This window comes from Apium graveolens, chromosome 8 (genome assembly GCF_009905375.1).
Source record: "Apium graveolens cultivar Ventura chromosome 8, ASM990537v1, whole genome shotgun sequence".
Lineage (NCBI taxonomy): Eukaryota > Viridiplantae > Streptophyta > Magnoliopsida > Apiales > Apiaceae > Apium > Apium graveolens.
The window spans coordinates 12,537,387-12,550,075 of NC_133654.1; the positions used below are offsets into that span (position 1 = coordinate 12,537,387).

Below are 12,689 nucleotides of genomic sequence, written 5' to 3' on the forward strand. Positions count from 1 at the left end.
CTCAGTTTTACTTTTTTCATCGCCGCCTCATTAGATAAAATAGGGTTTCTCTCAACTTGAACTTGCTGAAACTGGGAATCCAAATCCATGGCTCAAGAGGGCTCGAGTTTGTTTATCAAAGAGATAATCCGTTCACAGGTTTGACCATCTCCCTCCCTCCCTCCTACCCCCTCTCTCTCTCCCCCCCTCTCCCTCCATGGCTCAAGAGGGCTCGAGTTTGTGTTATGAAACTGATGAAACTTTTCCTCTATATAAACCTTAATTTGCTTCTCTGTCTTTGACTTTGTCTCTATATAAACCCTAATTTGGGGGTTTTGTATTTAGGGCTTTTCTATATTTTAAGGGTTTTGATTTTTTACTGATTTTTAATTTTATTTTCTAGGGTTTGTTTGATATTTATTGTAAAATTAGGGGTTTATGTGATCTTAATTAGGGGTTTTAATTACTATTTATTTTGCAGGTGGTTTGGGCTGGTCCAAAATCACGGAAGGGTAAAGAAAAGGAGTGTGATGAAGAAAGTTTTGTGGAAAGGACTAACGAGGGTGGTCAAAGCAGCCGCAAGATTGTATTTGAGAGGAAAAGGCGAAACTGCTCTGAAGGGGACTACTCGAGGAAACCGGCACGAGATGCAAGGCCAACGGTTCATTTTCTTCTTAACGAGAAAGGGTAAGAGATATTATGCAAACTTAAATTTTTCTAAAATTTAAGTTCCAAGTGTACCAAATCCTTATATAAACGTTATCCTAATGATTTTACGGTAATGTTCTGTTCGAGTCTTCCCTTTTTTGTTTTTTTAGATAAATTGTATACGAGATGAGATGTTAAGAAAAAAATAAGGGTAAGGCTGTTGGTGCTGCTTTCAGTGAGAAAGCACTTTCTACGGCCACCTAAACTGTTAAGAGAGTTTTATGCTAACAAGATAATAGAACAAGAGAAGCAGGTAGCTATGTTGCAGCAGCAGCAACAGTAGTGCCAAATGTGAGGAAAATACTCACAATTTCGGAACACTACTGGTATAAATTTCAGGAGAAAAAAAAGAGACAGTTTACTTTAATTTCAGAACACTGCTGGTATAAATTTCAGAACACTGCTGGTATAAAATTATAAAATGACTTGTTGTAGTATAAACTTTAAGTTATAAGTGAAAATTTAAAAAATTTATGTCCGTTTTATTCGGGTGAAAGGTGAAAATTGGGCTTTGTCTGGCTGCTATTGTACACATGATTGTGCACATGATTTTCATAAAGATGCATCTCATATATGATAAGTATATACAAATACTTATAAACATGATAATTGCTGAGCTCACATCTGATTTTTTGATCCATCTAGTGTTTTACCTTTAGGTGCAACTGGTGGTCTCCATTGAATCCTTGTTATATGTATGCAAGAGATATAGTATCACACAAACATAATCAAATCAGCTGGATTTTTTTATTAAAGGAATCTACGAGAATCGAATAGTTGTTGATTTCCTTGTTTAGGAAAGATTCTGATTAAATAACAATGATTATTTCCCTATTTTGTAGTAACTAGCATAATAACACGTGTCATAATAAATTCAGTTACTTATCATTATTAGACTTTCGAACAATTTTTTGCCTCACCCCTAACTCCTATGTGTACACTTAAGAATTAACATTCGGTATTTATCCAACTTAGTTGATGACAGAAGTTATAGGGTATTTTTAATCCCCTGCAACTGCAGTCTGTTTGCATTTATAATAAGATTACAAATTAAGGATCTTATGGGAGACATTATTTTGATACTTTTATACTAGTTGCATTGTAATATGTTAACTTAGTAGAAATTTGAGGATGCTATGTGTAACAAGTTTATATTCTAACATGAGAACATGCTTGATTATCCTGCTTGACTGACTTTTAAAAAGTTTAATTTATTTTATAACCCTTTGCCTCCTGTAAAATAATTATATATGTGTATATAAACTACTTACTCTATATTCCACTAGCCAGGCAGTTTATATCAGAATGCTAAAATTAGCCAGGCAATAAATTTATTTTTGTTATTTGTTACAGCTTCTTGGAAAATACACCGAAGAAAACTTTAGGGCACATTGTTCGCATGAAATTTGATGAAGATACTATCTGGACAAAGAGAGCTACACGCGAAGCTTTTTACAACTCATGTATCAAGAACTTTAAAGTAAGTAAACACCTTCACTTTTTCCTTTCACATAATACAATGCAATTTACACGTTTTATTCTTTTTCCTTTCATCTAACACTATGCAATACATCTAAAATTTACGGTTCTGTTTGTTTTTTGAATTAATACTGTTCCATTTGGTTTGACAGGAGTATTATGCTTATCCCTTTCCTTATGATGATGAAGACGGGGACCAAGTTGTGAGGGCGTATCTGCATAGGAATTGGAAGTCTTATCTTGGTGCTGAGAGAAGCCGACTCGTGGACAAAGTGAAGCAGCTATTGGAATGTGGATATACTGAGAAGGATTTTAATATTAGGGATGACGGATTGAAGCCATACTACTACTCCCGGCGCACATGGAATTCTATGTGCGATTATTGGGAAGATGAAGTTTTTAAAAAATGGTCCACTAATTCCCAGATTGCCCGAAGTAAGGTAGAGTTTGTTTCCCGCAGCAGGGCCAAATCATTTGAGCAGAGACGTCAGGTAGGATTCTCTCTTGTAAATAGATTAATTAATCTGCATTTTCATTTTCTATTGCCTCAAAACTATATCATGAATTATTTTCATTTGATAGGAAATAAATGAAGAAAGAGAGGCTAGAGGAGAGTTGCCTATCTCCGAAGATGAATTCATGGGTATGGTGTATGATCCCACTCAACCAGCTGTGCAAGATCTGCAGGTATGGGTATTGTACTCATTCTTTTAGACTGTTGTTCTCACAGTCAATAATTCCCAGATGATTTGCTTAATCACTCCAATATTCTACTATATATCTCCCTTATATAATCTCATGGAGAACACTTTTTATACTATTTCAACCATATTATTAAATCCTGGGAGATTGTGGTATAAAATACTTAACCAAAATGAACTAGAAAGTAATTAAAAATAAATAGAGGACATGATTATGATAAGGCCTGAAGTATAAATAAAAAAGTATAAGCTATATATAGATATTTTGGAATCTGGAGATCTTATAATCTTTGCAAACAAACATAGCCTTATAATTGTCTAAAATTTTAGAAAGGATGACATATTCAAGAAGGCAGCTAGAGGCTTATACAAATTGTTGAAACAAAGAAATTATGACAGTTCAGTAACTAATTCCACAAATTAAAGATATTCCTTAAGGCCTGAGAAAGATGAAAAATAAGTTTTAAATATATCATTATAGCATCTATTGTTGCTGGAAAAATATCAAACAATACATGCTACTTGCAGTATCCACCTTGTAATCCTTAACTGATATTAGTGACTAATTACTGTTATCAGCCAATGGTGTAAATTAATTGTAATTCTAGCTAGTCTGTTCTTTTGAATGTATAATGTACAGAGGAATTCAAGATTTCATATTGGGAGACACGTGTTAATTTGTCTCATATTGGATTTATGATAATCTGCCTCATTAAGATGGATTTGTTTATGGGTGTGTGTGTGTGAACTGACGTGTATAGTTTCAATTATTGCTTAATTTATTTATTAGATAAGATGGATTTCTTGTTTTTAATTTTTGCAGGAAAAAATAAAGAAGGTGCGACTTGAATTGGCACCTGATTTCAAGCTTCTTGAAGAACCGACATCCCCTCGTAGCCTAAAGGAATTTCATCAAAAAAAGAGGTTATTGTGTTGGCCACGGCAAGATCCCCAAGGAAAGGGAGGATCAGCCTTCATCCACAAGACAGTTTGGCTGAGCTTCTGGGCGCAAGGGATGCGGCGTAAGTGATAAAGAAACGCAAGGTGGTGAAACTTCAATCTGCAGTTGATGTTCCAGATGAGATATACAAGATGATGTCAGAGATCTTAGATGCGGTGTGGGAGATGGTTCGTTCTTTACCCACGCATGAGGTGAAGCAAACTGTTCTGAACGAGGAGGTGCGTTAATTAGCTTATGCTGCTCTTCCGAACCCGAGTAAAGAACCACTGCACAATCATTACGTAAGGGCAGCAACTGCTTTGCTTGGTCCGATTTTGGAGAAGAATGACAAGATAATTATAGAGGTAACATACCATTCTTTTACAGCTTTTATAGCTTCTTTCATAAATTTGGATTTCATTAAACATAAAGGTAGTCAGATGGTAAGTGCGCAAAAGGTGAACAAAGTATGTACTGGGGTAAATAAAATAAGTGCAGAAAAAGTAGGATTAAGGGATAAATTTCCTGAATTTTATTGTAAGTAAATCTTATTTCTGCTATGCTCAGCTAGCTTTAATAAGCCTTTTAAAATGTCCTTCTCTCTCTAAATATATGAACACCAAGTCAACAAGTAGAAAATTATAGAAATTAGTTACATAATATTATATGTTGTTTTGACACATAATTAAATATATATATATAAGAAGTGTTGTACCAGAAATGAATAGGGACCTAGTTGGTGGAACTATATTTACAGCTGATTACCTATATATAAAAGTAATATTGATCAAGAAGTGTAGGGATTTTCTGGCTGCAAAACCTGCTTTTGGAGATTTAAAGAACTCTCGATACAAGAAAATTTAGACATATGTGATACTTGATCAGTTCTTCACTTGCCTAACATTTTAGGATATTTACCTATTATGCATGCACTTTAGAATGGAATGATTTGAGCCATCTCATGAGTCATACTCCAACGAAATGAGTAATTTGATGTTGACTAATTAAATTTGGGTTGAATTATTGTTATTTGAGTATAACTGCATGTTTAAATTACATTGTGATTAGAATTCGAGCTATAGGTTGCTTGCATACATGACCAGTGTACATGACCAGTAGAGGAACCAGCGCTGAGAGTCTTGGATTTAACTAGTTACTATCTGCTATCATCAGACATTAAGCAATCTTTTTTTTGATCCAGGGAAAATGTTTCAGTTACACATTAGTTACAGATGGCTAATTACTTTTACCATTCCGTATCCCAATAGATGTTTAGGGATGCATTTCAACAAATGATCTTTTTCTTTTTATAATTTTATCATCACTACCTAAAGCTGTGGTGATCATAATGCTAGCTGCACAATTATTATGTTTTACGATGTTTATTGTGTATAGATTATGTATATATGCATCTATCGAGTTTAGAAGATACACAAATATACATGGTTTGATATTCTTGATTTTCATGTTACAGCTTATATGTTGAACTCTTAGAAATATCGTAAATGCAATCTCAGAGAGAAAGATTGAACTATTAGATAAAATCTTGCTATAATGATGGAGCTATGAAGGTGGTCCTGATGAACGATGAAATCTTGCTATAATGTGTTCAAGTTCTAGTTATTAAAAGTCTGATATGTTTCTGCAGGGATCTGTTCTTCTAGGTAATTTTTCTATTTTTTGAGCTACTTTGTTATATTTTATTATCCAGAAGTCCCTCACGTCTCCCTAAAACATAACCAATATAGTCTTAGTCTTAAATTCTGTTATAGTCTTTATACCTTCCGAAACTGATATCTGCCTCTTCACCAACACAGAAATACATAATGTTTTAAATGAATTATTACTGACGTTGATAAAGCAATGATCAAATACCAACAAGTTATGAGAAATGCTTCTGCTAAGAAACGAAGCAGCCTTCTACATGTTTGTGAAAATGTCGTAATGAATTACGAATTACGAAAACGAAAATGTGGGCTTTCCTGAGACACCCAAGTTTTAAGAATCAAGAAATGGTGAAAGTCCAAATATGGATTTTTACGTTGATGCTTGTGGAAACAAGAAACTAATTCTGGGATGTAATTTAAAGCAGTAGCAGTGTTTTCAAGAGGACAAAAAAGTTGATTCAAGGAAAGGTCTTCGCTCCAAAAATAAATTACTTCAACTTAGATTTCTTGCTTAACCAAGCAAATGGAAGATTAATTTTTAAAATAAACATCCGTAGGGTTGGATCGTCGAAAAAATTATTTTAAAAATTAATCTTGTAAATCGGGAACGAGTCTCGTTGTCTAGAGGAGTACTTTCACTGGATTTTTCTAATCCTTACTTGCAAGATGAATTTAAAATTTTTTAATAATTTTTTCTTATGACTAAAATTGATATATATTAACATCCGTATGGTTGGATCGTCGAAAAAATTATTTTAAAAATTAATCTTGTAAATCAGGAACGAGTCTCGTTGTCGGAAGGGGTACTTTTACTGGATTTTTCTAATCCTCATGTGCAAGATGAATTTCAAATTTTTCAATATTTTTTTCAAATGACTAAAATTGATATATCTTAACATCCGTATGGTTGGATCATCGAAAAAATCATTTTAAAAATTAATCTTGTAAATCGGGGACGAGTCTCGTTGTCTAAAGGAGTACTTTTACTGGATTTTTCTAATCCTGACGTGCAAGATGAATTTCAAATTTGTTAATAATTTTTTCTTATGACTAAAATTGATATATCTTAACATCTGTATGGTTGGATCGTCAAAAAAATCATTTTAAAAATTAATCTTGTAAATCAGGAACGAATCTCGTTGTTTGGATGGGTGCTTTTACTGGATTTTTTTAATCCTAATGTGCAAGATGAATTTTAATTTTTTTATTAATTTTTTTAAATGACAAGAATTAATATATCTTAACATCCGTACAGTTGGATCGTCGAAAAAAATCATTTTAAAAATTAATCTTTTAAATCGGGAGCGAGTCTCGTTGTCTAGAGGAGTACTTTTACTCGATTTTACTAATCCTGACGTGCAAGATGAATTTCAAATTTTTTAATAATTTTTTAATACGACTAAAATTGATATATCTTAACATCCGTACGGTTGGATCGTCGAAAAAATCATTTTAAAAATTAATCTTGTAAATCGGGAACGAGTCTCGTTGTCGGGAGAGGTACTTTTACTGAACTTTTCTAATCCTGACTTGCAAGATGAATTTTAAATTTTTTTAAAAATTTTTCTTAAGACTAGAATTGATATATCTTAACATCCGTACCGTTAAATCGTCAAGAAAATCATTTTAAAAATTAATCTTGTAAATCTTCTTAATAGGTTGGTAAAGGATAAGCATCATCCAAATTATCCCAAATTGTTTTGAGTTTTGTATAGAAGTCAGAAACAAACTGTTGTCCTTGGTTTAATTCAGCCAACTTATGTTCCAATGAAGAGATTTGGGGCATGGAAATATAACCAAATTGTTTTTCCAAGTCTTTCCAAATAGCTCGTGCTGTTTTTAGGAACAAAACGCTACGAGCAATGTTATCATCAAGGTTATACAACAACCAGGAAATAACTAGGTCATTACACCGTTCCCAGGCCTTGTAATCTGGGGATGACACATCAGGTGCACATATTGTACCATTCACAAAGCCTAGTTTATTTTTGGCAAACAAAGTGAGCATCATGCTTCTTTTACATTTAGTAAAACCATCGCCATTAAACTTGACTGAAACAAGTTGATTTGTAGACGAATCTGAAGGATGAATATAGTAGATACTTACAGGATCCTGATTAGTCTGGATCACTCTAGTATTATCTTGATCAGAATGAGTAGTTGTCGGAGAAGTCATTGTTTATAATCACACCAATGTGAAGATCACAACGATTTCAACACTATTCTAATTGAGGTGTGTTAAACAGATTTGATGAAGAAAATCATAGAAATTACGCAATTAACACAATCAAGCATTCTCAGAATTAGTTCTTAATCACAATGATACATCATGATTATAATCGCAAAGAAGCAAAGAAGCAATTAACAATTTCAGCGATTAAGAGATCAGAAAAGCTACGATTCAGAGATCGAAGAATCAGTTTAGAGATTTAACAAACAGTTTAGAGATTGAAGAAATAATCTAGAGATCAAACAAAAAGTTTAGAAATCGAAACTACGATTCAGAGATTGAAAACACCTGATTGAAGTGTTTAGAGATCGAGATAATGATTCAGAGATTGAAAACACTTGATTGATCCGATCGAGAAGATCTGTGAAAGATTCAAATCCAGGAATTAAATTGAAACTCGCTCTGATACCATGTTAGATTTGCAGATCTTCTATATTATTCAGCAAGTATTCATGAAGAACATCAAGAAGCTCTCATTGCTTTATCAGGAAGTAAAAATGTACAAGTGCAAAACTAATTCTATACAAGCTAAACTAAGTAACTTATTACAAATGTTGTTATTGTTTTTGCTTCAACTTAGATTTCTTGCTTAACGAAGCAAATGGAAGGGAGGTCTTAACATAGAAGATCAGGACAAGAAATGGGTTGCCATTTATCGTCAACTTGCACCTATTATCAAAAAAGAGTACTATGCTTTACTCGATTGTGATCATCATCCTCAACTGTATGTCAATAAAAAGCTTAAAGCCCACGAATTTCTCAGTATGTATCTCCTGATCAATTTTTATGTTTACTGCTATTTTCATGATAAATTAGTAAGAATACTTACTTAGTTGTGCTTAAATTAGTATTTCTAGGCATTTTTTCTTTTGGACTTTCCGTATGTTTGAGAAGAGCATTATTTGACAAATACATACGAAGGATTTATTACCTTTCGAATGCAAATTTTGATTGCAGGATAATGATACTGTGATTTTAAACTTTGGAAAAATTATTTTATTTTTGTTAGATTTGCAGATCTTCTACATTATTCAACAAGTATTCATGAAGAACATCAAGAAGCTCTCATTGCTTAATCAGGAAGTAAAAATGTACAAGTGCAAAACTAATTCTATACAAGCTAAACTAAGTAACTTATTACAAATGTTGTTATTGTTTTTGCTATGTGGAGGTAATGTGGTTGTGCTGGATAAATAACCAACCAAACTTAGCTAGTGCCAAGCTGGAAAATGGGATGCTGTTTATCAACCAATAATTTTGTATTATAAAAACTCAAATTTGGGCATTTTAGTTTTAAAAAAGAGCAAGAGTTTAAAGACTAAACTACAACACTCTCTCTATTAGTTCCGTAAAGTTCCAGGCTATTCTAACTCACTATTGGACATGTACATATTACATAGTGACGTGCCTATATTACCGAGAATCGTGGGTGCACCTATTTATAGTTTTGTGTATAATCAAGCAGCTAGAGCTGTGTATTTATATTGTATAATGTATGATAGGTATTTACTTTGGGCTTTTGCCCCCCAAATTATATCCATGTACTCTTCCTTTTTCCATGTAGGCTCACTATTTTAGGTGTTAATTGGTGTTTGTTTTTCATTCTATTAAGTTATTGCAGGGGAAAATGAAACAATTTATTTTGGTCTTTCTTTGTGGCATACAAATTATTTTCTTTGTGGCATACAAATTATTTTCAGGGTACTCAAATTGTTTAAACTCAGGCTACTTATTGTAGCAACTATTGCAAGGTACGTTTTCTTAGACTTAAGTATAGAGATATTGATATGGATGCCCTAACAAACATGCCTGAATTAATGAGGCTATCTCGTCATATGGTATAAGCTCTATACTGCATGTAGTGTAAAATACTCCCTCCGTCCTAATTTATCTGTCCTGTTTGACTTTTTGTGGTAATATTGACTCAAATTTCACCGTAAATTAAACATCAATCTTTCATTATTTTGAAAAACGGAAGAATATGTATTAAAGTAGATTACGTACACTTTCAAATGATATAATTTTTATAATTTTTTCGATTATATACTATATGAAATTTTTAGTCAAAATTAGGTCAATATGACCGCAAAAAGTCAAATAAGACAGATAAATTGGGGCGGAGGGAGTAAATTTTATCTTAGATACCCAGACCAAAACATTGGTGATCGAGCTAGGAAAAAATGTGGCTTTGAACACCAAAAGTGGAGAATAAGTGGCCAATTGCTTGACCACCTCTTAGCACCATGTCAAAGCTACAAAATATATGTACGTTTAACATTTTATTAAGTACCATTACATGTATTTATCATGTGCAACTCTTTTATAATAATTTTTCATATGTACATCTGTAAGCCGTAAATATAGAGATTTGTCTCTTATTTGGCAATCTATATATTGAAAATTGATTTTTAATTCGTTATACTTGATCATTTCAAATCATTCTAAAGATCTAGTATGCGTCTGTGTGGATATATTAACGTTGCGTGTAGTTGCTAGCCAATAAGGATGTGGCAGTGAATTGCAATTTAGAACCCTTATTTTCCATCATCATGTAGCATTCTAGAAATTGCTGCAAAAGTGAAGAAAAAATAGCTGATTGTCATGATGCAATTGTGTATTCATGATCGGTGCTCAATAGAATAAGAAGAATAAAACATATGTATGATTATCTTTATATTGTTTATAGTTTTATTATTTTCCTGGGCATATAAATTATTAATGTAAATGAGGTGTGAAGTGTGTTTGGACCTTGAATACAATAGAGGTTCAATGTCATATTTAAGGCTCTAGAAATGTGAAATAAAATAAAAATGAAGAAGAATAGAGAATACAATTATTGATCATTTATTTTCTTCTTAAATTGATATATAAAATAAAATCAGTGAGGCTCGAAAGAAAAATTAGAAATTATTGTTTGGATATGTATCCTCTCATTGTTTTTATGCGCCAAAAGGTAGCACCATTTATGTTTAAGAATTTGTACTCTTTAGTGTTTAATAAGTTTTTCTATTTTAGTTTAAATATTTTTTGTTTTCCAGTTTTAAGCTAATGGGACTTTACACTCTGTCGTACAACATAATAGTTACAACATAATAGTTCTGTGTAGAGTTGTCAGATGAAATGACCCATTCTTATAGCTCAACTTTACGTTACACTTTCATTGATTTTAGAGAGAAATATATGATGAGAACCAATGAAGATGACTCAGGAATTACTTCGGACATAGATGCAAGTTGTTGAATGATACAAAAATAATGTTATTTTCATGTTCTACTTGTAGTGTTTGTGATTATTAGTGATTAGTAACGTATAACGATTTTTTTAAAAATACAAATTATGACCTTGGAACCATTACCTTTAAACTTCTGCACGTAAATAGTCATATTATACAAACTTTTTGATAAGTTCATCTATTGAAAACGGGGGCATGGTGGATTTGTTTCTTTTGTATCAATAGTTTGTCTTAACCACAATCCAGCAATTCAGGAGTGTTCTTCATTTTTTAGGAAACCGAGAAGTGCTTAATTGACAAACGTGTATGTTAATTTCTCTCAATGTTTAATACCTTTATTCAAATTTTACATTTTTAGCCCATAGTTACACTTGATGCTGACACTGTGCAAAGGTGAAACATAAAATTTGTTCACAATTTGAAAAGTTTGACAAGAGCATAATGTTGTTCCTGGCATTTAGTGTCACACTCCTGCACTTTAAATTTCAGCAATGACATGAACCAACTTCTCAATTAAAACAGAAAGAAAGAACTCAAAGGTTCAACTATGAGAAAATGGTTGCTCGAGAATATATATTTTGAAGGATTTTTATGTGCAGCGGCAGTTGATGAATATTATAATAAAATAATGTATAAACTATGAGCAAAACTGGTAAGTCGAATCATTCGTCTAATAATCAAGTTGATTACATAATTAAGAGGTGGGTATCTTCATAGATATTAGTGGAGAAAAATTCAAAAAAGATATGTATCAATTATGGTTAACTAATGACATGCACTGCTCAACATTAGCTTCTGGTTATAATCTTTAATATAATTGTTTATGCTCATTTTTGAAATATTGGAAGGAAAAACTAATATATATATTTTACTTTTAAAAAAATATCAGTTAGTGTTTTATTGGTTATTAATTAATTTCATAACGTTAATTTTAAACCCCCACCCCCACATCACTATTATCTATTTTTTCTCACTCTTTTTCTCAATTAATCGGTCGTAGTACCAAATTGTCCCAAACTCCTAAAATTCCGGTTTTCTGTCGGATTCAATTCTAACTTTATTCCTAAAAGTTTGATATTTTGATTGAAATAGAATCCCAGTATCTCAGTCATTCACCCTCAAAATTCAAATTTTATTCCGAAAATCTTTTTTCTCCCCCTTTTTCACCACTATCTCTAAAATCTCCCCATATTAATTTGCGAGAATAATCTCAAGTTATTGAAGACAAGTAAGAGTTAATCATGAACGAAATCATACGCCTGATAAGATTGTTGAGCAATATGTGAAAGCCAAGAAGAACACTTTAAAATCGAGAAAACTGCAGTTCGAGGACCCAACTCGAATGTTGTGAATGTTTCACCCAAATCGTGTAAGATTTCTTATTTGTTTAATGTTTTGTGTATTTTAAGTTTGTAATTTAGATTATTGTTTGAATGTTGCGAGTTTTGTAGCACCGTATATCATCACAATGATTCATATTCCAGCAGCACTAAGATAATGTTTTGCGGATTATTTTCCGGGAGAAATTAAACAGACTTCACTTCTGCTGGTGAGAACACTACTACTTATTTTTAGGTAGGTTCTCTGATGCAGATAGAGTGTTCTACTCCTACAGACTTGGGCTATAGGGCTTTACTGTTCATTTTACATATTCCAGCAGCACTAAGATAATATTTTACATATTTTACATATGCAGTAACCCTGACAATATAAATGTTGTTTCCCTTAATTTGTAGGCTAAATGGTTTGTATT

At 32.4% G+C, this 12,689-nt stretch overlaps 4 protein-coding genes across 5 annotated transcripts in view; 3 read left to right on the forward strand and 1 right to left on the reverse strand.

The window, feature by feature from the left end:
• Nucleotides 1-2,109, forward strand: part of LOC141676992 (uncharacterized) — a 33,265-nt gene extending 31,156 nt beyond the window's left edge. The window contains exon 7 of the transcript XR_012557278.1: nt 1,978-2,109. The gene's annotated coding sequence lies outside the window, so the exon portion shown is untranslated. The remainder of the gene's footprint in view (nt 1-1,977) is intronic.
• Nucleotides 4-5,047, forward strand: LOC141679299 (uncharacterized). Its single transcript, XM_074485801.1, has 8 exons — nt 4-138; nt 461-666; nt 2,041-2,167; nt 2,319-2,657; nt 2,749-2,853; nt 3,691-3,889; nt 3,934-4,046; nt 5,009-5,047. The coding sequence occupies exons 1-8, from the start codon at nt 88-90 to the stop codon at nt 5,045-5,047; spliced, it is 1,179 nt and encodes a 392-aa protein (XP_074341902.1). The 5' UTR covers nt 4-87.
• The window catches only part of LOC141676993 (uncharacterized), a 62,106-nt gene continuing 53,210 nt past the window's right edge, over nt 3,794-12,689 (forward strand). For both annotated transcript variants that reach the window (XR_012557281.1, XR_012557282.1), the window contains exon 1: nt 3,794-4,172. The gene's annotated coding sequence lies outside the window, so the exon portion shown is untranslated. The remainder of the gene's footprint in view (nt 4,173-12,689) is intronic.
• LOC141679300 (uncharacterized) lies at nt 7,126-7,650 on the reverse strand. The gene has a single exon (XM_074485802.1). The coding sequence runs from the start codon at nt 7,648-7,650 to the stop codon at nt 7,126-7,128; it is 525 nt and encodes a 174-aa protein (XP_074341903.1).

Excerpts from the sequence above, each read along its gene's own strand:
- LOC141679299 (XM_074485801.1), top strand. The coding sequence starts at position 88 with ATGGCTCAAGAGGGCTCGAGTTTGTTTATCAAAGAGATAATCCGTTCA. Across the intron at positions 139-460 it reads AAGAGATAATCCGTTCACAG|GTGGTTTGGGCTGGTCCAAA; the intron begins GTTTGACCATCT and ends TTTATTTTGCAG. Across the intron at positions 2,658-2,748 it reads CATTTGAGCAGAGACGTCAG|GAAATAAATGAAGAAAGAGA; the intron begins GTAGGATTCTCT and ends TTCATTTGATAG.
- LOC141679300 (XM_074485802.1), bottom strand. The coding sequence starts at position 7,650 with ATGACTTCTCCGACAACTACTCATTCTGATCAAGATAATACTAGAGTG.